At 42.8% G+C, this 27,191-nt stretch overlaps 1 protein-coding gene across 2 annotated transcripts in view; it reads left to right on the forward strand.

Moving 5' to 3' along the window:
- The window catches only part of INSIG2 (insulin induced gene 2), a 175,238-nt gene extending 149,148 nt beyond the window's left edge, over positions 1 to 26,090 (forward strand). For both annotated transcript variants that reach the window (XM_078682377.1, XM_078682378.1), the window contains exons 5-6: positions 9,567 to 9,666; positions 25,261 to 26,090. In XM_078682377.1, the coding sequence (XP_078538503.1) occupies positions 9,567 to 9,666; positions 25,261 to 25,302 (142 nt within the window). In that variant the 3' untranslated portion in view covers positions 25,303 to 26,090. The remainder of the gene's footprint in view (positions 1 to 9,566; positions 9,667 to 25,260) is intronic.
- Positions 26,091 to 27,191: the final 1,101 nt, after the last annotated feature.

The raw sequence follows: 27,191 nt of genomic DNA on the forward strand, positions 1-27,191 counted from the left end.
TTTTATTATTGCTGTTAATGCGATTTCTTTTCACAGTCTGTATGATCCTAAATTGGGACTATGGTCGAGGACTGGAATGTGAACTGTTAAAAAATGATAAGAAATCTGAGTGCAGGGGAGTTGGGACCACTTGACATTTTGGGATGTGCTTGTATCTGTGCCGTTTGGCTGAAGTTTTTGTCCTGATGGGATTAGTGGTTGGGCTGCTATGTATAAGTACAATGGGCTCGGTGTGGCATTGGATATGGTTGGGGGAAGTGGGACGCTCCGCTATACAATGCTGTACTACTTTATTTTGAGACATGTCCGCTTCTCTCTGGCTACTAGCACGCAGGGGAGGGACTGCTGAGAGCCACGTACTGCTGTTTATCTGTGGAGGGAGGTTTATGTGCATTTGACTGCGTATTAGATTCTGTCCATGTTGATGCGATGACTATGGGGTGTGCTGGGGAGGGAACGTAGACTTTCCCGGACCCCCCTAGGTACCACCATGGGGTCGGAGGGCGGCTGGTGTCACCCAGGAGGGAATAACCCACGTAATTTTTTCGACATGGGTGTAGGCCGTGAGAGGACTAGCTTCTCACCATGGATGGGGAGAGGGGTTCTGTTTCTGTATTTTTTGGTATTGGGGTGTCTTAGCATGTTTGGGATGCTTAAGTGGGTGCAGGAGTTTGTTGGGGATTTGATTCATGGTTGCTTTTTGCGCAGCAAAGTGCAGAGGCGGGTTGGTTGTATTGTATGTGCAGGGGGTACAGCTCTTGTTACGGTCCTGAACCTCATATATACTGTTGGAGGGTGGTAAGGTGACATGCATAACATGAAATGTCAGGGGATTGAACAATCCAAAGAAAACCAGGCAGGTTCTTGCTTTTTTGGATCGGCACAATTTGCAAGTCGCTCTATTGCAGGAAACTCACTTAAACAAACAAGCGGCAAATAACGTTGCCACTAGATGGGCGGCTGTCAAATTTGTGTCGTCTTACACCTCATATGCGAGGGGGGTTATGATTTTTATTAAGAAAAATCTTGTGTTTGAACCATCCCGTGTGGAGGCTGACAAGGATGGTCAGTACATAATAGTGCAGGGGAAATTGTGTGGAATGATGGTCACTATTATATTATTAATGGTTACGGTCCTAATGTGGATGACCCTGCCTTTTATGATGTCTTGTGGATCAAGGTCTATAGGCTACAGCCATTATCTTTGGTGACGATTTCAATGTGATCTTGACTTCGCATCTGGATAGGCACACTAATTCTGACCCAACTGTTAAGAAAGCCACGCAGGCGGTTCAGACTGGGATACACAACTTGTCTCTAATGAATTTTTGGAGGTTGAGACACCCTGGGATACGGGGGGTACTTGCCACTCTAATGTACATCAGTCTTGGAAACAAGGAATGACTATTGGCTGACTACTAGTGACAAACTCGCGGGTTACGCATGTTACCCATTTGCCTAGGACACTTTCTGATCATTCCCCCTCTCTATTCACTATGCTTACACCTAGGTATAGCCCGCCGCTGTTTCAGTGGCGATTTCAATCCTCAACTCTGTAAGATCAAGTGATTCGTGAGGGTGTCATGGAAGCGATCACTCAGTACTTTGAACACAACTCCGGCACGGTGGAAGGTCTAGACACTTTGTGGGAGGCGTTCAAAGTGACGATCCGCAGAGCGTGCATTGGTCTCCAGGCTGGGGTACTTAAGTCGCTTCGGGGATCTATGAAGGCCCATGAATTGGAGCTCCTTGAACTCGAGAGACATAATGACAGTGAGTCAGATGTCGCTACACTAGCGACCATTAGATCAAAGATCACTGAGTATAACGAATTGGTGGACCTGGAAGTGAAACATATGACAAGACGATGGACGGCTAGATATTATGGGGAGGGAGGACGGCCGCGGAGTGCGCTGGCAACGAAAATAACTGAACGCTGGGCAAAAAACAATACAGTCAACTCAATTTGTGTGAATGGGATCACGCATTGTGACAGTAAGGGCATCCAGGCCTTTTTTGTTGAGCACTATGAGGGTATGTACAGATGCAGGAAAACTGCTGAGGAGCCTGAGATAGCGGAATATCTAGCTGATGTAGCCCTGGCGTGGTTGTCAAAGGGGCAGCAGGATTTTTTAATACATCCGCCGACCTTGGATGAGATACGCAATGCTGTCAATGCACTGCCAAATGGCAAAGCAACGGGCACAAACGGGCTCCCCGTGATATGGAGTGATGAGCCTGTCAAATACCTGGGTGTCTGGGTGCACAAAGATCCACAGATTGTTGTGTGTGAAAATTATAGGACTGCTATAGTTAAACTCGAAGACAAAGTTGCTTGGTGGATACTGCTCCCATTAACGTTTGCAGACAGGGTGGCGCTGATAAAAATAATGGTCCTCCCGAAATTTCTGTATTTATTTGTCAACATACCCGTTATTTTGAGACATCATTTTTTTAATGTATTGCGCGGAATATTTATCACTTTGGTCTGGGGAGGGAAAAAGCCACAAATCAAGTGGGAGGTTCTGACGCTGCCATACGAAAATGGTGGGTTCCGTGTGCCAAACATAAAACTGTATTATTTGTGTGCGCAAGCGCAATATACGTCATATTGGCAGAATGCACCGCCCTTCACACCACATGTGGCGGTTGAAGCGGGTGCTGTCCACCCGATACTGTTGAAAGCAATGGTGGTTAATGGCACCACGGTCTTCGAGAACGATGAGATTGACACAGTACAATGCACGAGACATGCGTGGAAGGAACTTGGGAGACGGGCTGGGAGGTTGCCCCTGTATGCGCTATGCCGCTGCTCCACCATGGGCAGATCTCTGTGACGTGTGAAACGGGGGCGGTGAAAATCTTGCAGTCTATGGATAAGTGCACTATGGGGGATATGTTTTCAGGTGGGGAGTTTATTGGATTGTGGGCCTTCTTGGGTGATGGGGGAGGCTCGGTTATGGCTACCTTTATATATAGTAGGCTAAGGTCTGCAATTAAAGCCTTCCTGCTGAGCCCCCTACTCTTACGGCGCTGCAGCATATCTACATTGCACAAACTAGGGCGAAAATGATCACCCGTTTATATAATGCTTCGCAAGCTGATGAAGTGGATGTGAGTGTGGGCCCGTTGGATAAATGGAACGCTATTTTGCCGCTGGCACTGACGAAGGATGGCTCGGGCACTTGTTGTAAACTGACGGGCCAATTCACTGCTACGGGAATTTGCTCCTAATTCACTATAAATACGTTAATCAAATATATTATACGCCCGCGCAACTTTTTAAATATGGGCTAAGGAATTCTGATAACCGTAGACGCTGCGGGGCGGAGACAGCCAATTTACAACATCTAGCATGGAGTTGTGGCGGGGTAGCAGAGTTCTGGGGGAAAGTAACCGAAGCATTAACAGCTATGGGGGGGGAGCCAGTGCTTTGTACCATGCCTATCTGCCTTCTAGGCAATGTACTGCATCTTAAAACGTGTAATCGCGGGCTAGTGGCCTTGGCGCTTTTGTTGGCCAAGCGCAGAGTGTCGCTACACTGGGATGGAAGGCCTGCGCCTAGATTTCAGCAATGGCTGAAAGATGTTGCCTTTTGTCGTGACCAGCTCTTGTGTTATTGGGAGGAACTACCCAGCGCTTCTAGACCTAGGGACATCTGGTGTCCATTTACTGCAACTCATTTCCCATTCAGACCATGTGAAGTTCCGGAGACAGCTAAAAACCTGGCTTTTTTAGCCAGATGAGCTGCACTCGCTCTTTTGGGGTTGAGGGTCAAGAGGTTCCTTGCTTGCTAGCGCTCTGAGACCTTCGGGTGATTTATGCGCGATATAAATGCAAAATGCAAAATATGTCATAGCTCAATCGCCTGACTGATGGAATCCTGTATGCTTAGGTGATGGTTAATGATGTATCTATAAAGTATCTGATATTCTATGCCAAAATGTTTATGTGGGGGGACTGCACCTCTTTATGGATGAACCGATATGTACCTCTGTACTCTGCAATGTATTATTGCTGTGTATGTCGCTTGATGTTGTTTTCTTATGAAAACCTAAATAAAACTTTAAAAAAAATAATAATAACAATGAAATGTGACTTATAAAGCTCAGTTGCTGCTTCGTTAGTTGCGTACTGGTGCTAAAGGAACATGGGAGTATGAACAGAACAATTCTGGAAACAAAAAAGTCTTCAGATGAGCCTTAAACTGACTTTCACTGGGAGTAGTGTGGAGATGCAGAGGTAACAAGTTACAAATACTGGGTGCTAGAAGAGAGAAACATTTGCCTCCTAATTTTGCTTTCTGAACTCTTGGAACACGGGGCAAATGGTGCTTTCCTAAGCTCAATGCCCTTATAGGGGAATATTTTATGAACCTAGTCTGAACGTACGGCTGGCCATTCTTGAGGAAAGTTTTATAGGTAATCAAAAGAGTTTTTAAACTAATTTTGAACTTGATAGTAAGCCAGTGCAATTGCTTTAAACATGACCTGGTAGAGTGTATTTTTGGAATCCAACTGGAGCAGCCGCATTCTGCATGCATTGAAGCCACCTAAGCAGTTCTTTAGACGCTTGTTATAACATGCAAGTGAGACCTATTGGCAAATTCAATATTTCTTTGCCGATTGGCAAGTTTGTGTGGGCATTTATGGGTGAGTGGGCGAATGTTAGAATGGCTGTGTAAGTAGTGTGTTGAGTGGATAAACTGATGGTGATGAAGAGAAGGCAGCATGAATCTGGTTTTCGATGAAAAGGTGAGGAACTTTTTTAGACTTACTTTGGAAAACAATATGGTTGCCGTTTGAGGTCCACTACTGCAGCTCCTTTTCCTGCCCACAAGAATTATGCAGACTTAATTTAGTTTCCGTCTCTTTTGGTAGCTATCCTGGTCAAGAACGCATGCCTTTAATTAAAGGTCATGGAGAATGCAAAAGAGTTTTGCTTGTGTTGGTTACAGTTCTAACAAGGAAGTGCACTAGTTACTACTGTATGCAAGTAAATGTGAAGGTAAGGTAGCTGGGTGGACAAGGTTAGCAGGAAGAAGTGTGATACCAGGTGACTGCAGGATACTCCGAGGCTACATAACATTCTCTTAAAGTTTGTTCTAATCCCTATACAGAAAGCCTGTTGGCAGAAGCATATGTGGCAGCTTTTTATGGGCATTCCATGTAGAGCAGTAACTGGGGCAGTCTATGGGAGATCTTAGTAAATGTATTTACATTTCTGCTGTCGGCAGAGGCAGCCCACACCCAGGTATCAGGGTTATGCACACCAGAACAGACCAGACGAGGATGGGAGACCTCATTCACCGTCAAGAGGTATCTTTTATGTTTAAATGTCATGCCAGGCCTTTAGAACAATATTTACTAGCACATCCATTTGCACTGTTTACTGATTTGCTGGTACATGAGGATGAGGCTGCTTAGTCATGTATCTTGTTCTGAAGTCTCTTTTCCTCACCATTGAGCAGATGCTGCAATTTTTCTTGCCTTACTCTCACTAAATTGTTGCTGCACTTACGGTGGGCAGAGGTTTTACTCCAGGTCAAGTGAAGAAATTGGGACATTGGTCCTTGTTGGACCTGGCCCTTTTGGCAGGTTCACCCCTAAACTTTTTGCTTTTTCCTAGCCTGTTTCTGTGACCTGGTGTTGGTGATTTTAGGCCTCTGCGCACTTTTTTACTGTGGTACAGTGTAAAGTGCGTGAGCTCTCTGTGTATGTGTGGTGAGTGACCTGCCCTCCCATAGGAATGAATGGGGTATATGTATGCCCATGGTAGTTCCTGATGTGTGGGGAGTGCAGGGTCGAGTTTGATATGTGCGAACTCGTGAGATTGAATGCTGCGAAATGGTGTATGCGGCATGATTGTGTCTAGTCTAGAAGTGCCACTTTGAAAAGTTGGTATATTTGTGTAATTTGTGCCTGGCGTGTGATTGGCTGGTGAGCCTGGCCCAGAGTGCCTGGGCCTGTTTGTGGATTGACTGTCTGGTTTGAGGGTGAGAGGGGCTGCAGAGCCCCAGGAGGATATCTGAGTCAGCCCGTGGATGAAAGGCAGCATCTGCTGCCAAGGAAGTGGGTGGAGATAGCACCTAAGAGTGAATGAGCCACAATGCTGGCTCCACCTCCCCGCTGGGCGACTGTCACCTCTGTCCCTGATACTGACAGGACTTCCCTATAACCAGTTCTAGCTGGTTCTCACACTGCCTGCACAAAGACTTCAAAGGCTTTTCTGTGTATAAGAAGGGGCTGTGTCCCCTTCCAAAATGTTCTTGTTTCTAACTTGAATCTGCCTGGGGCGTGCTGCTGCTGGGGCTCCGGGGAATCCCAGCCCCTGGACTCCTGATGGACTTGTCCTGAACCTGAACCCCTGAAGGGGGTTCAGGGGTGGAGGACTGTGGGGAGAGGCGCTTTACTTGGACTTTTGCTGGACTGGTGACCTTTGGTTGCCTATAGCGCTGGGAGCGCTTTATTTTTCCCTTCTAGTGCTTGGAGGCGCTTTTTCTGGACCTTCAGCGCTGGGGAGCGCTGTGAATTGCCTGCAGCGCTTAAGAGCGCTTTATTTTCCTCATTACGCTTCTCTCTGCCGCTGCCCGGGGCCTACAATCATCAGAGCCCTTGGCCGGGGATCGCCGAGAGAGACCGAAGCATCTGCGCTGGGATTGGCGGAGAGCGACGAGCCCCCTCAGTGACGCCGCGCTGGGATTGGCCCCAGCCCCACCGCGTCATCGGCAGAGACGCGCAGCGATTGGCTGAAGCGTCAGCGTCATTGGAGGCTCGTCCCGGGAGCCGCACTGCCATTGGCTGGCTCCCGGGTGTCTGCTGAGGCCGCCATGAGGGAGTCCGACTGAGGAGTGGTGATGGCCGCTGCGAGGCTCCCGTGCCGAGAGGGAGCCCCGAGAGAAGAGGCGGAGAGCGGTAATGGCCGCCCGGGGCTCCCGTGATCTGGAGGGAGCCCCGGGAAGAGAGGAGGAAGTGTGGCCGGCTGCTGGGGCTCCCGTGTGCTGAGGGAGCCCCAGAGAGAGAAAGAAGACAGGCGCGCCGACCCGGTGAGTGCAGTGAAGGGGAGGGGGCATCGGGGCACATTGCCGGTGCCCGCCCCTCCCCTCCAGTGGGTTGCTCGTTGTGCGCCTAGGCCCGTGGGGCCCCCAGGGATATCGAGTCCCCCCCGAGAGGTACTCCGCCTACCTGTGCCCGTCCGAGCCAGCGAGGCTCGGCCCCAGTCTCTTCATTGTCGAGCCCCGAGAGGCTCGAGTGGCAGCTGTGTATGTAGAGCCTGAGAGAGGCTCATGGGCACTTTTAATGAGAGCCTGAGAGAGGCTCTGGGGGCATGCTTTGTTCTTTGGAGCCCGAGAGGCTCCCGCCCCTATTCTGATTTACGAGCCCAGCGAGGCTCGAGGGCCAACTTTGTGTTTAGAGCCACGGAGGCTCTAGGGGGCACATTGGTAGTCTGAACCTGAGGGCTCCATGGGGCATATTTGATTCATAGCCTGTGTGGCTCCCACGTTTGGGCCATTTCTAGTTAGAGGGGGCGCCGGGGCACATTGCCGGTGCCCGCCCCCTCCTGCCTGCGAGGAAGTTGTTCAGAGCCTGTGTGGCTCCAACAGTGGCGCAGTTTGCGCCTAAGGGCCAGTGAGGGCCCTGGCGCAGTTTTGATGATTCCCAGCTGCCCAGCAATTAGTGGGCAGCTGCACTGTTTAGGTTTTGGGATGTTCCCAGGTGCCCAGCAAGTAGTGGGCACCTGCACCGTTTAGGCCCCTGACATTGAGACTCAGGGCGTCCTAGCCCCAACAAGGCCAGTTGGCCTAGGGACTGCCACAGGTGGTGGCTTATGTAGGGTTTGCGCAATTGTATGGTGATTGCACCTCTGAATGTGATTTCTTGCATCATGTGTTATTCCTGCACCTCTGAATGTTTTTAGACATCATGATTTCTGCGCTATTGTATTGTTGTGGTACCTCTGAATGTATATTTTTTATTGCATCATGTGCTTTGTTCTTAACACCGCTGAATGTGTAGGTTTATGCATCATGTGTTTCCCTTTACTACTCCTCTGAATGTATATTTATGCATCTTGGGTAATGTGTTCTTTCCTAGACCCCTAAGCGCTGTGTGATACTTAGGTGGTTGTCCGTACACCTCTGAATGTTTTAGGCATCAGGTGTTTTCCTTTACTACTCCTCTGAATGTGTTTCATGCATCATGGGTAATGTGTTCTTGTTTATACCCCTAAATGTATTTTATTCTTAGGTGGTTGTTCTTTCTAATACAGGTGGTCCTAGTGAGGTCCTGGTCCCCTGCGTGACATTCTCCTAAGGTGGTTAGGGTTGCGTAGGTGGTACTTACCTGTTACCAGTAGATACTGGTTGTGATTTATAACTGTTACTTTGTGCTACAGTGATTTTATATCCTTTTATTCTAATTTCTTGACAGTATTTCTATTTCTACTAAGTGCTGATTATGACAGTGGCCCATGTGGCCCTGTCTTGTACATAATCCCTTATGAATGTCGCCCGTGCCAGGTGGCACAATGTACATGTGTGATTTTTATCTGATGTGTTTTGACAATACAAAAGTTATTTTAATATAACCTTGTGTGGAGTTCCTTTTGTGGTGTGCCTAGGATGTTGTTGCTGTTGTGTGCTGGCGCAAATGCTTTACACATTGCCTCCGAGTTTAGCCTTACTGCTCGTGCCAAGCTACCAAAGGGGTGAGCAGGGGTTATCTTGGCGTGTGACTCCCTTGCCCTGACTAGAATGGTGGTTTCTGCCTGGCTTTGGCGTCAGCCTTAGCCTACCAGAAATAGCCAGTTCTAACAGTCCTTATGTTGTTATAAACGTTTTGTTCATTTTGCTTCATTTGCATATGCTTTTGTTAACTGTTGCCTGTTTTGTACTATGGTGCCCAAGTGTGTATCACAAACTACTCATTTGCTGGGTGTTGAATCCGTCAGTTTGAGTGCCTGAAGGTTGTGGTGATTGCTCTGACATTAAAGTAGCATGACATTGAAGGTTTGCGTTTGACAGAGAGACTTTGTCCAAAGCAAGAGGTCCAGTTGGTCGCCAGACATGAGGTATATGCTTTCTCCACCTTGGTGTCAACGATTTGATTAAATTAGGCTGGAAAGAACTACTTGAACATAACTTCGGAAAGTCTCCTCAGGCCGACTCTTCACACCTTAATCACATATGATTTTTAGGAGAAATTAGGGAATTTATTTCTCCTAGAGTGCCCTTAGGGTAGTATTAACATACTACTTTGAGGTATTTGTCCATGGATGAAAGCTGCAATATGGAAACATCTAGATTTTGAGCGTACGAGAGCAGTAAAACAGATAGGGGAAAAATAACTGGGGGCACAGCTGAAGTTCTAACTCTACTGTGAGCTACCACATACCATATATATGTACATTCTCCTAAAGGTTTACCCTATCCCTCTCTAGTTCACAATTTCGGTGAGCCAATGTTAAGGAATGAAATCTTACAAAACAATATTTAATTGAAGAAATGTATATTTTTGTTTTGTGGAATGACCAGTAATCGCTGTTTTATAAATATTTCCTATTTGTAGGTATACCTCACCAGATTTCCTTTACGTTCGGTCCTGGTTGCCCTGTATATTTTTTGCTGGTGGAATAACGGTGGGGAATATCGGTCGACAGCTAGCAATGGTAAGGCTGCTATTTGCTTTCACAATTTGTTGACTTTTGTGTTGTAGTACCACATGTTAGTTGTCTGTAATCTGATAAAACATTTTGAGACAGCTGTAAACTTAATGTTATCTTTGTAAATAGAACTAGACAAAGACCAGATAAATGATATATTATGCCTGAGTATCCCTTTTTGCTGCACTATAACCAACAAGGTAATAGTTATTATTGGATCATGTGGGCACACATTTGCTGGTGTAATTATACACTGAATGGAAAACTTCCCCATCTATGAGATTACTTGTTGAGAATTCTTCCCCCAAAAATGTGTATCTACGGAATCAAAGGGGACCTCCAATAATGAGAAAATTCAAAGGTCTACAGTCTAAGCATAAAAGTTGATAAATGCAAATTAGATATGATACAAATGTTGTACCCTTCATCTGCCGCAGACACTAGTTGGTGGCAAAGCAAAGTAAAACTATGTTGCAGGCAAGGGTTTATTGACTAATAGTGTGTATATACTCCTTCCCTCAGTGCCTTGCATGAGTGCCAGATTGTCCAAGCCAAGGTGATCAAATGACTAACATATTCCCAGAGAGCATATATTGAGTAATGCCAAGAACCCATTGACATCTTAAAGCCTCAAAGCTAAGTTGCCACTGAGTCTGATTGCAGATTCGTTTGTGCTGTAATTAAAAACTTTAAAACTTACAGCTATGTGTATTTAGGCTGAGGTACGCAACAAAAGTTGTCAGAAAATGACTTGCTACCCACTTCAATGCTATTAAAGCTATTTGGAAAAACATTTTGAAGTCCAGTAATTCTAGTTCACAGTTATTTAAGACAATGACCAGTCTCATCTGTGCAAGACCATTTGAATAATCTGTCCACTGCCTCTTTGCTGGTGTGTATCAAAATAAAATAGTTTATTAATACACTATAATAAAAATGTTAGCAGTTGTGGCGCCAGAAACCTCACTGTCCATTTACATTTATAGTACTTTAACTCTCTACAACTTCTAGAATATGCTAATGATTGAGAGCTGAGTTTTACATTATTAATGAGGAGCTCTGTTTTAGGATCAGGCTGTTGGTTTCTTAAAAGTGTAAGTAGAAGTCTTAATCTGCTGATCCCACATTGGGGAAGGTATTGGTTAAACGTGCATGAGATAAGATGGACCTATTTCAAAAATAGAAAGAAAAAAAAAGGATCTGCCCTGCCAACCTTTAATGGATCGTGAACCTAAAGCTATAAAAGTCAACAGTGTTCACATAAGATGTGTAAGTCCACAATAAAGATTAGTTAACTCCGAGGTTTTTTAATAAATAAGACTGCAAGAGCAATACAGTGGAAAAACAGTTATCGTGGAAGAAAAATAATGGCAAGACCACATCAACTGAAATCAGCTTACTTCATCAGGTATAAAATAGTCAACAGTCAAGAAAGAGGTTAGTGAAAAAAGCAGTCACACAGTAAAAGTGAATTATGCATATTGCCAAACTATGATCAAGAATAGTAATAACAATAGGCTTGGACACCAACTTGTAGAGTACTGGTGGTTTTGATGTCCATTAACCTACACCTATGTGCACCCTAGCGCAGTAGTGATGAACTGTTTTTCAACCCTGTTGTGTTAAAAGGGCCATTATCAGGTCTCATGGATTTGAGCACAATATGGTTGATCTTTTTTAAAAAAAAACTTTTATTTATAGTTTTGTCATGCACTGTTATGATGTATTACAGACAAGCTTACAGTGAATCTTATCGTATCAGTGGTAGTCTGGCTTGTTGAACGTCCCAACTTCAATGCAGGTGATGGAGCAACATAATCAGGTGCATAGCTCTGACCGAAGTTAAACAAAAGAAGCAGTACAGTAATATCATGTGTGTATAATCTGAGGCATCCATCTATAAGTAGGCAGTGACAATTGACCCAGTCCTCACGACCGCACCTAGAACCCTTGGCCTTGAACAGACATGATAAAAACAATATGTGCATAGCAGTACAGAGAGGATGATTATTGGGTAGTTTCTTGTGTCAAACGTGTATTGTTATATGATGTCGGAGTTACCTCATCCGAGTTTTGTGAGAGTAGGTATCCTTGAAGAGGTCCCCATATGTCTTTAGGTTTGGAGGCTCTGGGCAGTAGTTCGGTATGTGGGTTTGTCTGTTCTTGGCAATATATTGAATCTGATAGCCACCCTTTGAATTTCGGGGCCCATCCGTTACCCCACCTACAAGCTACCTACGTTTAGCTATTAATAGCGATAAGGCGAGGAATTTCTTGCATGTTTTGTGTATCTGTGTTGTGTACCCTAGTAATGCAATTAGTGGGTCTCTCTCCAGTGTGCTGTCATTCATTTTCTCGAGCGCCGTGAACACCAGTTCCCAGAACTCCCACACTCCCGGGCACTGCCAGGCCAAATGCAAGAATCCAGCCCCTGGCTGTCCACACCGTTCTCATCTATCGTTGTCTGTGAGATTAAATCTATACTTCTTCACTGGCGTTTAGAATAGGCGCTGCAGGTATTTATATTGTATCACCCGCAGCCTGCAGCTATCTGAGATCTGTGCGTTATGGAAACAGCAATAAGGCCACTGGACGTGAGTCACTTCCTGCCCTAATTCCTCCCCCCAATGTGTGCGGGCCGGGCTATTGATTCCTTCTCTGTGCTTCCGTATATTGCTGTATAGGCATGACACTAGGTGTTTTCCATATGTGGACAGTATTCAGGAAAACCTTACTTCGTGTAAGGTTGGTCTCGAGCACTCCTTAGAGTGACGCAGTTGCTAAATTTCAATGAAGAGAAAACACAAACGTACAATTTTTTCTTTTTCAAGTTGGCAACTTTTATTCAGTCGGTACTTCAATCATATTACATCATATGATAAACCATCCATTAGTAAATCAATCGATTATAGGACATCAATGGAAATAATGGTCATTATTGGATTAATACGTTGAAAAATGCGTCCCCAATGCATTTCGAGCCGTAGCTCTTCTTCAGAGGGAATGATTCTACAAGAAACAAGCAAAACGAAAATGCATATATCGCTGACCCAGGTGGAAAAAACATATAATTCTGCGCTGTGTAGTAATACTGATTAAATATGGTGAGATAAACAAAGAGGATCTAAGGTGTGAGAACCATGGTGGACTCTAAAGGATATTAAAAAGGAAATGTGAAATATAAGAGAAAAATGAAAAATAAAAGAAGCAGCTCTTTAATGGCTGAGAAGCGCGTTAAATAAAAGTGAAAAAAACATGCTAGACTCGTGCAGAAGGAACCAAGTAATGAAACGTGTGTCGTAAAAAGCGTGCTACGTTCGTTCATGCAACAAAAATGAACTGAGAGCACTAGACACTAGCGCTCGTATTTTTAAATTTCAACATGGTCCTTTTAAAGTCTGATTTGATATCTGTAACTCGAAGTGCCGAAAAGTGACCGGGTGCCGATGTGGGTAACACAGCATGCCAGGGCGGCAAATATTTATGATCAGAAAATCACCAAAGGTACAGCGCTTACCTCAACGTGAAGCAGTTAGAAATGCCGTAATACAAAGGTGCAACCAGCTTCGTGCAAGTGAAATCGGCGTTTTCTTAGAGAGCGCCCAGAAGACGCAGGGCCATTATAGTAGATTGGGAATGGTGGTGATAGAAAGAGGACTGTTCGCTCATAGCTATTGAAGTATTGCGCACATAAAGAATGTGAAATTGCTTGTGACTAAAGAAAATGCAAGTAACCAACGGAAATGCTTGTGTAGAGAAAATAAAAAACGATTAAAATTGCAAAGAACCGAAAGTGCCATGCGAATAGAAAATTAAGAGTGAAAAAAGTGCGAGTGAAGAAAGAAGACAGACTATGGAAAAATCATGTGTGGGTTTCAAACATGTCTATGACATGACAAAAATTCCTAATATTAATGCATGTAAAGTGAAATACTCCATATACTGAGGATAACTGTGCAGCGTAGTTAAAAAGGAAAGAAGGAAGCTCAGTAATTGCTTAGAGTGGAACACAGGGGCAGGGAGTAATCAAACCAGGGCAGCAACCCCAATAATGTGCAAGCAAACTTATAGGAAACAACTATATTCCAGTCTCTCATTGACCCCTTTCGGATGTAGGGCATTCAGTCTGTGCATCCAGCACAATTGTCGCTGTAATAGGAACTTTTTATTGTCTCTGCCTTCTTAATTGTTGACAACCTCTAACCCCATGAACCGATTTGCCTGACATTGTGAGCATGGTTTACAAAATGTGCTGCCACACTGGATTTGAGATTTTTAGTATGAATGTTACTGCGGTATTCTGTGAGTCTTACTTTAATTTTCCGCTCAGTTTTCCCCACATATGGCAAGCCACATGGGCATTTCAGTAGATATACCACTTTGGTGGTATCACATGTGGTGTAGTAATGTAGTGCCTTTGATAATACTGTTGCAGTTGCCACAATTGTGGCAAGTTAATGTCCCCTTATATGTGACTTTAGCAATGCTTTTGCGTTGTTTCAACAATTGTTGGATGTTATTAGAACGTTGATAAGCAAATATAGGAAAACTTTGGAAAATGTTGTTGAAATCTGACTCCAATTGTAACAGCTGCAGCTGCTGATGGATTGTTTGATTTTGGTACTTTGAACAGAGTATTGTGAGACCAATACGGAACGTGTATCTGTGGTCTGAACATGCTTTTTAACTACTAATTGTTGTGAACGTTAATTAGTTTTTACTCTTATTTTTTGCCAATTGGGTAATACTGTTTGGATACCCTCTTTAGTTGAATTTGTTTATTATCTTAGAACAGTCTTCTTTGAATGATTCTTCAGTCGATGCGATTCTTTTAGCTCTCAAAAGTTGAGAATAGGGCAGATGTTTCTTCAAGCTCATTTGATGAAAACATCTGAAGTGTAGATGGTTGTTGCGGTCTGTAGCCTTAGTGTAGATTGAAGTCTCTAACCAACTTTCCAAGATTCTTATGTTAACATCTACAAAAGCTATCTGAGACGGGCTGATGGTATGCGTGAATTGAATCCTCTCATTAACTTTGTTAAGACTGTTAATGGCGGTCAGGAGTTGAATTTCTGAACCTTTCCACACTAGGAAGATGTCATCAATGTATCGATGATAAGTGCTAAGATGTTCTTGCCATTCAGGATTCGAAAGGATGTGATCAGCTTCGTATTGATGCATAAAAAGATTTGCATACGCCGATGGCTACTCCCGATATTTGGATGAAGAATTTATCTAAACATCTGAAATACCTATGATGGAGAGTAAACTGCATGAGTTCCATGAGGAAAACTTGTAGATTTAAAGGTTTGTCACTGTTCAACAAAGCTGCTTCCAACGCTTGTAACCCCAGATTGTGATGAATGGAGGTATATAAATCGTTAACGTCAATGGTGCACAAGTAAATTTGTTGGTTATGTTCTATCCCGATGTTGCTAATTTTTCTCAAAAAAATCTGTAGTATCTTGAATGTAGCTTGGCATACTTTTTACAGTGGGTTGTAAGTGTTTATCAATGTAGATGCCAATCGGCTCATGGATAGAGTTGCGGGTGCTCACTATAGGTCGGAAAGGCGGTTTGGTAGCTTGCGTATGGACTTTGGGAACCATATATAGGTATGGAATTTGAGGATGATCTTTCACCAAGAATTTGTTGTCCCGTTCTGTGATAACTCCCATGTTTTCTGCCTTGTCAATCAGAGTTTGTAAGACTTCTTTGAATTCCACCGTGGGGTCAGAGTTGACTTCCATGTACAATGACGTATCGCTGAGATGCGCCAATATATTTTCTATGTAGAAGGTGGTGTCAAGAATGATTAGTGCACCGCCCTTATCAGCCTTACAGATCGTAATTTTTTCATTAGCTGCCAGCTGGGCAAGTGCCTGGCGTTCTTGATTGGACAAGTTGTATTTATCATCTCTGTGATCTTGAAAAATGGGTGCAAATCCCTTTGAACCATGATTTCAAAAGTATCTAGTATCTTGTGGCTTACTGATGCCAGAAACGTGCTCTTCGGTCGTACGTCTGCAAGGGTGTCAGACTTTTCACGATGTTGAGGTTCACATATGTTTTCAAAATAGAGTCTGAATGATCTCATAAATTTGTAGTAAAAGATCTGTGCCTCGAATTCGTTGGATTGATAAGTTGGGACAAATGAGATGCCCTTCTGTAAAGTTTTCATTTGGATTGCACTCATTTCTGTATTCGAAATGTTGATCACTAAGTTTTGTGACTCCTCATCGATTTTGCCACTGGTTGTTGAATGTCTTTTGAACTGGGTCCTCCCCGATCGACTGTTTGGTCGGGACCTTGTCCTAAAAAAGAAACCTGTGTAGTTTGTCCTGTGTTGGAAGTTGTGGGTTAAATCTCTGTTTGTGGAGGAATCTGACATGGTGTACCTCGCTGAAAACCTTTTCGGAATGAATCATCTGATGAGGAAGATTCGCCTTCTGTTGAACTATTGTTGTAAGGTCGTTGTTGTCTTCTAGCAGCATATATTTCAGCCCAATTATAGACCTCACCTAATTTGTAGTCCACAGTGTCTCTTTTGAACTTTCTCAATTTTCTTTTGTTGATTTCTTTTGTGCACCTGTCTAATTGAGCATTAATGTCTTCTAATGTTTTATTCCATTCTTAAGACGTTGGCTTGCTGCTTAATTCTTGTTTCAGCTGGGTCAATTTGTATTACGGATTCTAAATTTAAAACATTGGAGTGCTGCGGTTCCTATTCTTTTTTCCATATGTGGACCCAGCATGTGATGTAATGGGAGGAAGTTTAGTGGATCTTGTGGGAAGTCTGGGTTGATTGATCGCATCCCTTGTCGTAGTCGCACATAGATGAACACGTCCAGGGGAGTATATTGTATTCCCTGAAACAAGTGGTCCATTGAGCGAAACGTCCCTGCATGGAAGAGATCCCCCCATGTGTCAATATGTTGTTCTGGTTGATCTTTTGGCAAACAGATAGCTGGTTGTATAAAAGCAATTTCTGTTGACTGCCCCTTGCCAATCTTCTGTATATTTTACAGATCTTTGTTCCATAATAGGTTGCTTAATGCACACTTCACCCACACAGGTCACCCTGCAATATAATCTTTAATGAACTAGCTTTGGGGCTTAAGCTTCTTATCACTCTTCAGTTCTCGTCAAGGTCAAATATGTGCTCAGCATCAAAACATGAATGATAAGAGCACAGTTATGGCTCACACTGAGAGCCTCAAAACGCTGCACCTACAGGCCGTATCAACAACACAAAATTCCATCCTTAGCACCCTCACGGAGTAGCTTGATTCCCATCTTCAAATATACTTCAGTTTCTCATTAGGGGTATGAAGCTGTGTATTCACTTCACTTGAGCTCACGTTTCAGCACAACTTGTATTTAGCCTTTCAGTGGCATTTTGAGCGATCGTGACTTCTGTTCTCCCTGTTTACACAGACTAAAGGAGCTTGGGAACCTAGGGGATGCATTAGACTAGTTCACTAGCAGTGAAAAATTAAATGCCCTGCAATTACTTGAAACTCAAAGCAGTGAGAACTGAAATCTTAGCTTGAAAACTGGACCATTGCCCAGACGAATATCATGAACCACCCTTAATGTATGCCAACAAGATCATGGATCTTTGAGTCTCTCTTACACGTTTGATATACCAGTGTCAGTATAATTCAATAACCATTTATTTTGGTTATAAAGGTTGAAACCATAAAAACACACACTTGGATGTATATATAAATAGTCAAAAAACATTCTAGGTAATCATAAAACATTGAATTCCTCAATATCAAATTCCTCATTAGAGATATAGATTGACTTAATCATTTACTAATAATTTCAGAGAATTCACTATATTTCAGGAGATCCCGTACAATTCTGGTTTCTCCAACTCGAAACACACATCTTTGATCTATTTTAACCACTTAAACTGATGTATGGCCACCAAACTCTTATAATCCATAATAACCGGTCATTTTAGAGTTATTGCAGGGTTGACCAGTAATGAAATCCATAACCAAAGGGTGGTAGATATAATTTATTCTTAAGTCCAATTCCTCTTGGCATATGACGTGCATTGCTTTGGGGCAAGCCCAATAATTAACTACAAAATCAGTTTTTGTTACTTGTGTGGATATAGTATCTATAAAGCCTCATTCCCTATATATTATTGTGTTTGCACACTTACTTTTATAGATAGCATATCTTTCAGCAGTTTGTTACCTAAATCGTAATCTCCTAGTCCTTAGCAAATGAGTCTACCTATTAGTATTGTCAAAGGTTACTCCCAAGTATGAGATTTCCCCAAAAGACTATTTTTTATTGAAGATGTTTTAGATCTAGAAAACCATGTGCTCATAGTGGGGATAAAGGTTTTTGAAAGATCGCGCTCAAGCTTGTCCATGAACTTCACAAAAGTATTACTTTTTGAGCCGACAGCCATAAAGACTGCGTCATCCCCATATAAAAAAAAAAAGGGAAAAATCTGAGTGAATAGTAAGGTGCTGACACGTATCCCTAGGAACTTTGAATTGCAAGATGCCACTTCAAAGGTCTCCAGAAAGGAGAAAACAAACTGTTGTGTTAGCCATATCCACTGGGGATTGATACTATAATCAATAACCCTTCCCAGCAGGAAGAGTAAAAAACAAAATGTAGTCAATAATACTGAAATTCCTTCTGGCAGAACATTTCCAACTAGTGGAACAGCTATGCAAAAAATCATAGTTGACATAACATAATGTCCATTTGGTGTTTTAAATCCAGAAGATATTCCCCTGTTGCCATGAGATAGATATGATAGATAGTAAAAATTGGTGCAGCTATTTCAACATCAACGTCCACATTACCAGTCGATTTAGCTGCAATTTTAGCGTTGAGATTGCCTCTTAAAATTTGTATGTAGACTCCTAAGGCACCATGAAGTTGTCCAGGAAGCTAGACTGTCTGTGAGGGTCTGGGACTCTGGAGGGCTATTCAATGACATTGCAATTAAAGGTGACTGCAATCCTTATGAGGCTGGCCCACTTTGGCCTTTCTTGAGGAGGAAGGTATAAGAGGTATTCTTGAAGAAACATAACCTTTTGGATAAAGATCCATAGTGGCCCATGTATCTTGTTGCGAAAAAACACTTAATTGATTAACACATTTAGATCATACATCATTGCCTATTTTAAAACGAAGACAAGCAATATCTATGACCTGATAACGACAAAAACAACTTTAAAATCTGACTTCACAACTAATGACGGGTATATTGGAAATAAATTGTTTGTTACATATGATAATATTGACTGTTCCTGGGGAGACAAATGGTGGTAGTCAGTCACTATCTTTGAAACACTCAAATTTTATAGATCAGTTAAGACGAGGGACACAAGGGGTAGGGGCGAGCAGTTGAGGGAAGTCTGCTGCCTATTGGGTTAACCATATCATAAAATGACGACAAAGTTCTGTTATAAAGAAAATATTAAAAAAACCTAGGGAGACCAAAATAAATCTGAAAATGGAATACGAGCCCTGATAAATCCAATCAAATACCTCACTCACCAATGTAAACTTGATAACATTGATTACCATACAGTCCCAAGCAAGATATTTAAGCATATTGCATCAGCCTTCACATCTAGCCATGATAACATTGTCAAACTCAACTCTTTTTCTGGGAATGGTTCAGGGGAAAACTTGTATTAGCTCCATAACATACAGTGTTGCCTGCTACAAGAGTCCTAAAGCTAAACCATTGAAGGTATTGTTGACACTTTGGAAGTCCATTGTCAATGGTGCAGTCTTCTGTGGCCTTACCCATAAAAGGTGTGATTACAGGACCTTTCTTAGAATGAAACACACAGGATCAGAATGCCTTGCATTGCCAATTTTTTACTTGGTCTTACAAGATTTCCCCTTCTGTGCCCTATTACTTATACCGAATACAGTTGATCACAAAAAGCTCAGTGCACATCGGTTTCACTGTAAATGTGATCCCTAAAGGAGAAGCAAAGTGGTAATTATACATTTCCATAGTAAGTTTAAATAGAAGCTTTGTTGCATTGCTAATTTGAAGCCCATCTTGTGCAAACAATTCATTAATAACTTTCACTGCCTTTTTAAGAAAACATTCAGTTGTCACTTTTTACCTATAGAATCCTTTGTAAGTGGAGCACCGCCCTCTGTTTGCCTATAGTTCTGAGTATCTGAATAGAACAAAGCACGCTATAACTTAAAATTGAAGACCAAGAGACACGCCTGCATGACTTCTTTTGTCCTCTGACAAGCAAGGCTGCCCTTTTCTTGGGCTATCCATGCAGTATGCGTTCATACTGGCTCAATTGGTTGTGGTTTGCTAGTGAGTAGAGAGCTCCCAGTCATGAGGGACTCAGGAGCCTGTAGCATCTAGAATGCTGGTATGCTGGCAAGTCTCTCCCCGTTCTCCTTTTCACACACTCTGGACTTTGAGATCTATCTTCACCTTCCTGGGATTCCCTCAGTGGATCTTGAGAACTGTTGGGTTCATACTCTCAAAGTTAGATATTGACAATGTCTTATACTGATGTGCTCCTGTTATTCTTTTAGGCAGTCAAGAATGACTGTTAAACACTGCTACAATTCTCCTCTTCTACCTGCGCTCACAGGAACACTTCATTTGGATCCAGCAAGCACTCAACTTATGCTTGTGCATTGGTCAATCCACAGTATAGACCTGATCTTCATGCCACACAAGCTTAAACCCGAGCCCTCAAGGAGAGATCGCAGACCAAGGGCGGTACTTCTATGATTTCCTTAGTCTGGAAAGTCTTGCACATGCAGTGCATGGTACAGACTGCCAATCTTAAAAACTTCCTCCCTATGTATATATGAAAATGAACTGGCCTTCTTGCATTCCAAAAAGCACTAAATACATGGATGTTTCCACTCCTGTAACAACCATAGCATTTCATTATTTACCAACCAGGTAGTGGTATTACAGTAGGGTCTGAGAAGGAGTACAGATTTATTTATTTATTTATTTATTTTGAAAGTTTTATATAGCGCGAACCAGATCTTTGCAGATATCAGAGCGCTTTACAGAGCATACATAACAGGCCATTAGATATGGCGTACTTGTGGGTAATAAGTGGGGTGGGGTAAGCATAGGAGGAAGCATAGTAAAACAGTTACATCAATAATGCAAGTGGTACAAATAGGTGAAGGCATAGACCGCCAGGTAAATCAACAACACAAGTAATACAAACAATCGAAGGGATCGAACAGATAATACTGATCGGTGCAGCGACTTTAAAAACCGACGTGAATAGCTCAAGTGTATTTAGCCATGAGGATAGCTTTTACTTCTTTCTTAAAGAGTGTGATGGATGATATGAGCCTGGTTTCAGGAGGGAGTGAGTTCCAGATCCTGGGTGCCATTCCTGAGAAGGAGCGTTTATAAGTTTTTTCCTTCCGGAATCTTCAAGGTTTTAGCAGAAGATTGTTTGTGCCTCTGGTGTTTCTAGAGCCGCCAGAGATTGTCAGCTTCTGGGTGAGGTATCCGGGTGAACTCAGGTGTACAGCCTTGTGTGTCATGCAGGCGATTTTCAGATGTATTCTGGCTTCAAAAGGCAGCCAGTTCAGGGATTTCAAGTCAGGGGAGATATGCGAGTGTTTTTTGACCCAGTGATGAGTCTCGCTGCAGCGTTTAGAGAAGCTCTTAGGGGTGCAGTAGTAGTTATAGGGAGACCGCAGAGAGCGGTGCTGCCGTATTCTATTCGAGGAATGACTAGTGCTTGTACTGCAGTTTGGAAGTCTTTGGCTGGGAGGAAGGGTTGAAGTCTCCTCAGGGTATTGATTTGGTAGTTCGCTCCCTTAGTTGCCTTGCTGATATGTTGCTGCATGTTGAGATTGGTGTCGAGTGTTATGCCTAAAGATTTTGCTGAGTCCACGATGGTGGGTTGGACATTGAGTGCAGTTAGGTGTTTAAGCCACAGTTGAGTGTTAGAGATCTGCGCGGGAGGTGAGATCAGAAGGAATTCTGTTTTCAGGGCATTGAGTTTGAGATGATTATCGGCAAGCCAGGATTGGGTGCTTCTGATCGTTGAGTTCAGGAGTAGAATGTCTTTGGGAGATTGTAATTTGAGATATAGTTGGGTGTCATCGGCGTACATGTGAAAGAGTACATTGGATGCTTGTAGCAAGGTGGTGAGAGGTTCCATAACTAGGTTGAACAAAGTTGGGGATAGGGAGGATCCTTGGGGGGACGCCTAACGATACCGGTATTGGCGAGGACATCAGTTGTTGCTCTTGAATTTCTGCGACCTGTTGTGAAGGAAGGAAGTGAACCACTTGAGAACAGTCACAGATAGACCCATTCTTGTGTTTAAAAGTTCGAGTAAATTCTCATGTTTGACGGTGTCGAATGCTGAAGAGAGATCAAGAAGGATGAGGAGGCAGGTATCATTTTGATCTAGGATTTGAAGGGCGTCGTCTATTATGTGAGTCATAGCAGTTTCTGTACTGTGTCCTGCTCGGAAGCCTGATTGATGAGGGTTGAGGAGATCAAACCGATCAATGTGTTTAGTCAATTGTAGTTGTGCGCATTTTTCCAGGAGTTTGGCGAGAGTGGGAATATTGGTAATGGGACGGTAATTGTTTAGATCAGATGGGTCGGCTGTAGGTTTCTTTAGTAGAGGTGTGACTTGACCAACTTTGAGGGAGTCAGGGATGGTTCCTTGTTGAAGTGAGCTGTTGATAATTTTAGTCCAGAGTGGAAGGAGCAAAGGGGTGAAGTCTTTGACAGCGTTAGCAGGGAGGGGGTCCGTGAGGTGATTGGAAGGTTTTAAGGTGCTGAGCAGTTTGCCAATTTCCTCTTCAGAGTAGGTGTCAAAGGATGACCATGTAGCATTGTTTTTTGGATCATTGGGTGCTATGCAGTGGGGTTTGGAGTAAAGGCTTGCGTCAATGAGGAGATCACTCTTTATGTTGTCAGTTTTTTGGATAAAGAAAGCAGCGAATTCTTCACAGGGGGGTGCTTCGCGCCTAGTGCTGAGTGGTTGAGGTTGTTCCTTGGATTGAGTTCTGATTAGCTCAAACAGTTTTCTCGGGCGGTTTTTTGCTTGGTCGAGCTGGAGGCTGAAGAAGTCTGATTTTGAGCGCTTTATTTGCCTGAAGTAGGCGTTTCTCTTTTCCTTCAGGGTTTTTAGGTGCAGTGCAGAGGGAGCTGATCTCCAGGTGCGCTCTGCCATTCGCATGGCTCGTCTATCCTCATTGAGACTCCCGTCGTACCATGGATTGGAGATTTTAGCAGAGGCTCTTTTTAGCTGCAAGGGTGCAGCCTCATTAATTATTGAAGTCATGGCGTTGAGATAGTGGTCAGTCAAGGATTGGACGTCCGTGGCGCCGGTAGGAGGGCGTAGGAGGTCGCAGCTGCTAGGGGGTAGGGAGTTTGGGTTGAGTTTTTTCAGGTCTCTTTTCCAGACTTTAGGCTTGGAGGGGTGCACCGTGTTGAGTTTGACCTTTTCATTGATGAAGAAAGTGACAATATGATGATCTGACCAGTCACAGGGTTGGATAGACTCAAGTTGGATAGCGTCCTCTTTGGAGATGATAAGGTCGTGGATAGAGCCGTTCTCGTGGGTCGGGCTGTTGCATAATTGTTTGAGGTCAAGAGCGTTGAGGACATTTTTAAGACTATTTACCACCGCATCATTGTGGTCGTTCCAGTGGAGGTTGAAGTCCCCAAGGTATATTTGGGTGAGCTGTCGTCCGGAATTGGTTAAGATCATATCCATGATTTGTTGGGCGAAGGTGAGGTTGTCCCTGGGTGGGTGGTAAATGCCGTGAAGAGAGCATATCGGTTTGCCCTCACTGATAATATCGAGGCAGATTTGTATGATGCCTCAAGATAATACATTCGATGGCTCCCCTACCTGAAGGGCTGACCTGGTGGAGTTAGTATTAATGAAACAGCACTCACTCAGCCTTAATGTCTGTGGCCTGTGGACACTGATGTGCAACTCCACCTTCGCTGAGGTGCGACTGGAGTATCTCCTCAGTCTTTATCCTATCATGTCATGCTTTACACATAGGTTAGACAGCAAACATGTAATCAACTATACACTCCAGCCTCATCAAAATGGACAAGAAACTCACAGCTATAGTGCAACACTAATGGTAGCACCAATCGATACAAATGCCAGATACAATATAAGAAGTTTTGTAGTTGCTGAAACATCATCTTAAAACAGCCTTTTGTGAAATATCAAGGTCATATTCATTGACCTAATTGTTAATTACTTTGTCGTCCTTAATCTTGGTTAGTACTGTTAATTTCCCCTTCCTTATGTGCATTTTGGTAACAGATATCTCACCCCACACCCTATAATTTTAGAAGACACTAATGCAGTGCTTTCTATTTTCTATTGTGGAATGGACATTCCCTCAACCTCTTGCATCATTGTCTTTTGGCTCCTTTTTTCACATCATCCTGATTCCGATCACCACACCTGTCCGGCTGCAATCCTGTAGTCTTACATTTTCACAAGCTATGTGTTTTTTGCCTTTTCATCCAGCACTGGTACTCCTCTCAAGCCTCGTTTCAAACCTTTCAGGACTCCTTTTAATTTCTGCAACTGATGAACTCTTTCCTTGAAAATTACGAAATGCATTTTTGAGGGTGGTGGGCCACTGATAACTTTGACGGCTGTTTTAGGTTTATTCCATTGCCATGCTGAAATTATTTGCTGAAATACAGAAATAAAAATAGATAAGTAGGATAGAGGAGCAAGTGATTCTTCCCTATAGAATTTGAGAAAAGGAAAACGCTGCAGCAGACTCCTGCTGTGGAAGCATTTTTATCTATTGCACTTCAAGAATATGCTAGTAAGGCTAAGATGGGGAACAATCAGTAGCATCAAATAAACCAGCTTTGTCCACATTTTTAAATAACTGTAATGTTAATTGATTGGTGTTTTGTTTACTCCATATTCTCCAGTTCAAAATGAAGGCCGACCAATTACTCCTTTTTAAGTTAACACTGTCAAAATGTTTCTATTTACTTTGGGCTCTGCTACAATTTATCTGATTGTAGATTGTTAGGGAAAGTGGATTTACCACTTATTGCAAGTGACGTTCCGTGACACACTGCAAAGCTGTTTCTGGCCATTTATTCAGCCTCTTAAGAAACATAACTATGGATTAAGCGGCCTGTTGAGGAGGAGTTCCATAGTCAAAGTATATTGTACCCTTGCATCGTGACAGAACTTAAAACCCAAGGTGTGTCTGAGAATTTGATGATGAAGTTATCATTGAGGTATAATGGGCAATCCTTTGTAGATACATATATGTTGTACATATTAGTCTGAAAAGAATTCTGTTTGCCATAATTGAGTACTTGGAGGGATTAGATGTAGCTTGAAATCCATCAAATACACTCTGAAAAAAAAGTGTTAATGTATTTAAGTTGTTATTTTTTAAAGAGATGCATATTTGTAAACAAGCCAATATTACAACCAAAAACTGGCGCAACCCCGGTGTACTTGTCTTTCCTGTAAGTGTCAAGAAATCATTGCACTTCATTCTGCAATTCGTAGCTGCAGGTTACACATACTTTATAACATATGTTTGTACTTGTTGTTGCAGTATGAATACAAACTCCTCACAGACAAGTCACACCAAGAATGAAGATCAGTGAAATATATCATACTACACATCCAGGAAGGAAGACAACTGTTTGGCTCGCACATCAAGTTTTACAAAAAAATATGAATTCTAGATGTAAAATTGTGTAAACCTGCAAATTTGCAATTTTCCCATAAAGGGCAAATATAACTGCAATCTGTGATTGCTTCTTCTATGATTTAATTTAATTTTTTTGAAGTTTGATGAATGCAAGTCAACATATTCTTAAAGTATATTAGTATATAGTTCACCCGCTAGAAGGCATTCAAGTGATTTGCACAAAATAAATCATACAACTGAAGACTTTCCACAATGCTGTGGTGCCAAAGTGATTTTAATTGACAGTACTGTCGTTTGAAATGTGTTCAGTGTCTTGAAGGAATAAGGAAATCGTTGAACTCCTGTTTTAAAAATGCTGCTGACTAGGATTACACAAACTTCTGACTAAACTCTGCACCGAATCTCAACAGTAATGATTGCTTAATTAAAGATTGTTGAACACTGTGTGTTGAAACTGTAATGACAGTCTCCTATGGCAGGTATGAGAAGCAATACAAACGTTGACTATTCTGGATCACATTCTTAATGAGAGGAAAGGACAACTGCATGCTCATAGACCTACTTCAATGGTTGCACGGAGCCTATACAATACTTAATATTGCTAGGTAAATGTTATATGCTATTCTTGGCATAGACACTTTTATTGTTTGGGTATAATCTAGGTGAATATGTCTTGAGCATCTAACTTAACTTTCCCATGTGCAATTTTAAAATAAAAGCTTTTCTAAGAATGGTTTGTTTCCATTTCTTTTCTTACACAGAATATAGTTGCTGATTATGACTTTGGCGGTCTTGGGACTGCCGTACAGTTTGTGGTGATCTGACCCCCCCGGTTTCAATGTGTGCGGTCGGACCGCTCTCACTGCCAAGATAGGGGCTCCCGCTGTGGTGGCAGTGTGGACAGCAGCGGTCAGTGGTGGCGGCATGAGAATTATGTCCTGACTTTCCTCCGACCTTTTGATGACGGGGACCCCACCATGAAAAGGTCGGTAGAAAGGCAGGTAAAGGGCCACAAAAAGGACCCCAGGGCGATTTTAGCCAACAGGGATTGTGGATGGGGCACATATTGTGCCCCCCTATGCCCACACTGTTGCATGGCAACAGCGCAGCCCAACTTGGATGCGCAGCTGTGCGGCCGGCATGGCCTTCAGACTCTCTCTTCGAACTGAAGCCTGCCGCTGTCGTGACTGCATCACTTACACACCGCCAATCCTGCGGTAAACTTGTGAAGTGGCATTCACTCGACTGCCACCATGGCAGGCTGGTGGTGTGCCTGACAAACTCATAATTGTGCCCATAGTCTCTTAAACTTTAGTGTAGGTTTCTTACAGACTTCCGCACTGAATATTATATCTCATACATGTGTCTGTAAAACTCTGTGATAATTAGCTGAAGCTTGTTAATTATGTAGTCCTTCACACATTCCCCATTTTTTTCAGAATCGTGGCTTTCTCTACCCACAAGATGCTAGTCATTAGCACAACATGCCCGGCAGCTTCAATAGCTAAGTCCCTTCGATGAATTATGCAAGGCATTACATGTGTCTAATCATTCATAGCTCCTGCATGCCTAAATGTTTTTCATCGGACATCTCAGCGTGTAGTATGTTACTACAACATTATGAGACACTACATTAAGGGCACTGAATCATGGGCCAATATAGAACGGTGACCACTACATAAGACAATACATAGTCTTTGGTAAAGATACATTTGTACCTTTTTATATATTGTAACACTAGTCTTATTTTCTATATTTTATTGTCATTTTTATTTGCCATCTTTAGCCTAATATTTACTTTTGGATTTTATTTTTCCTTCATTTTTAAAAGG

The sequence above is a fragment of the Lissotriton helveticus genome, chromosome 3_1 (genome assembly GCF_964261635.1).
Source record: "Lissotriton helveticus chromosome 3_1, aLisHel1.1, whole genome shotgun sequence".
NCBI lineage: Eukaryota > Metazoa > Chordata > Amphibia > Caudata > Salamandridae > Lissotriton > Lissotriton helveticus.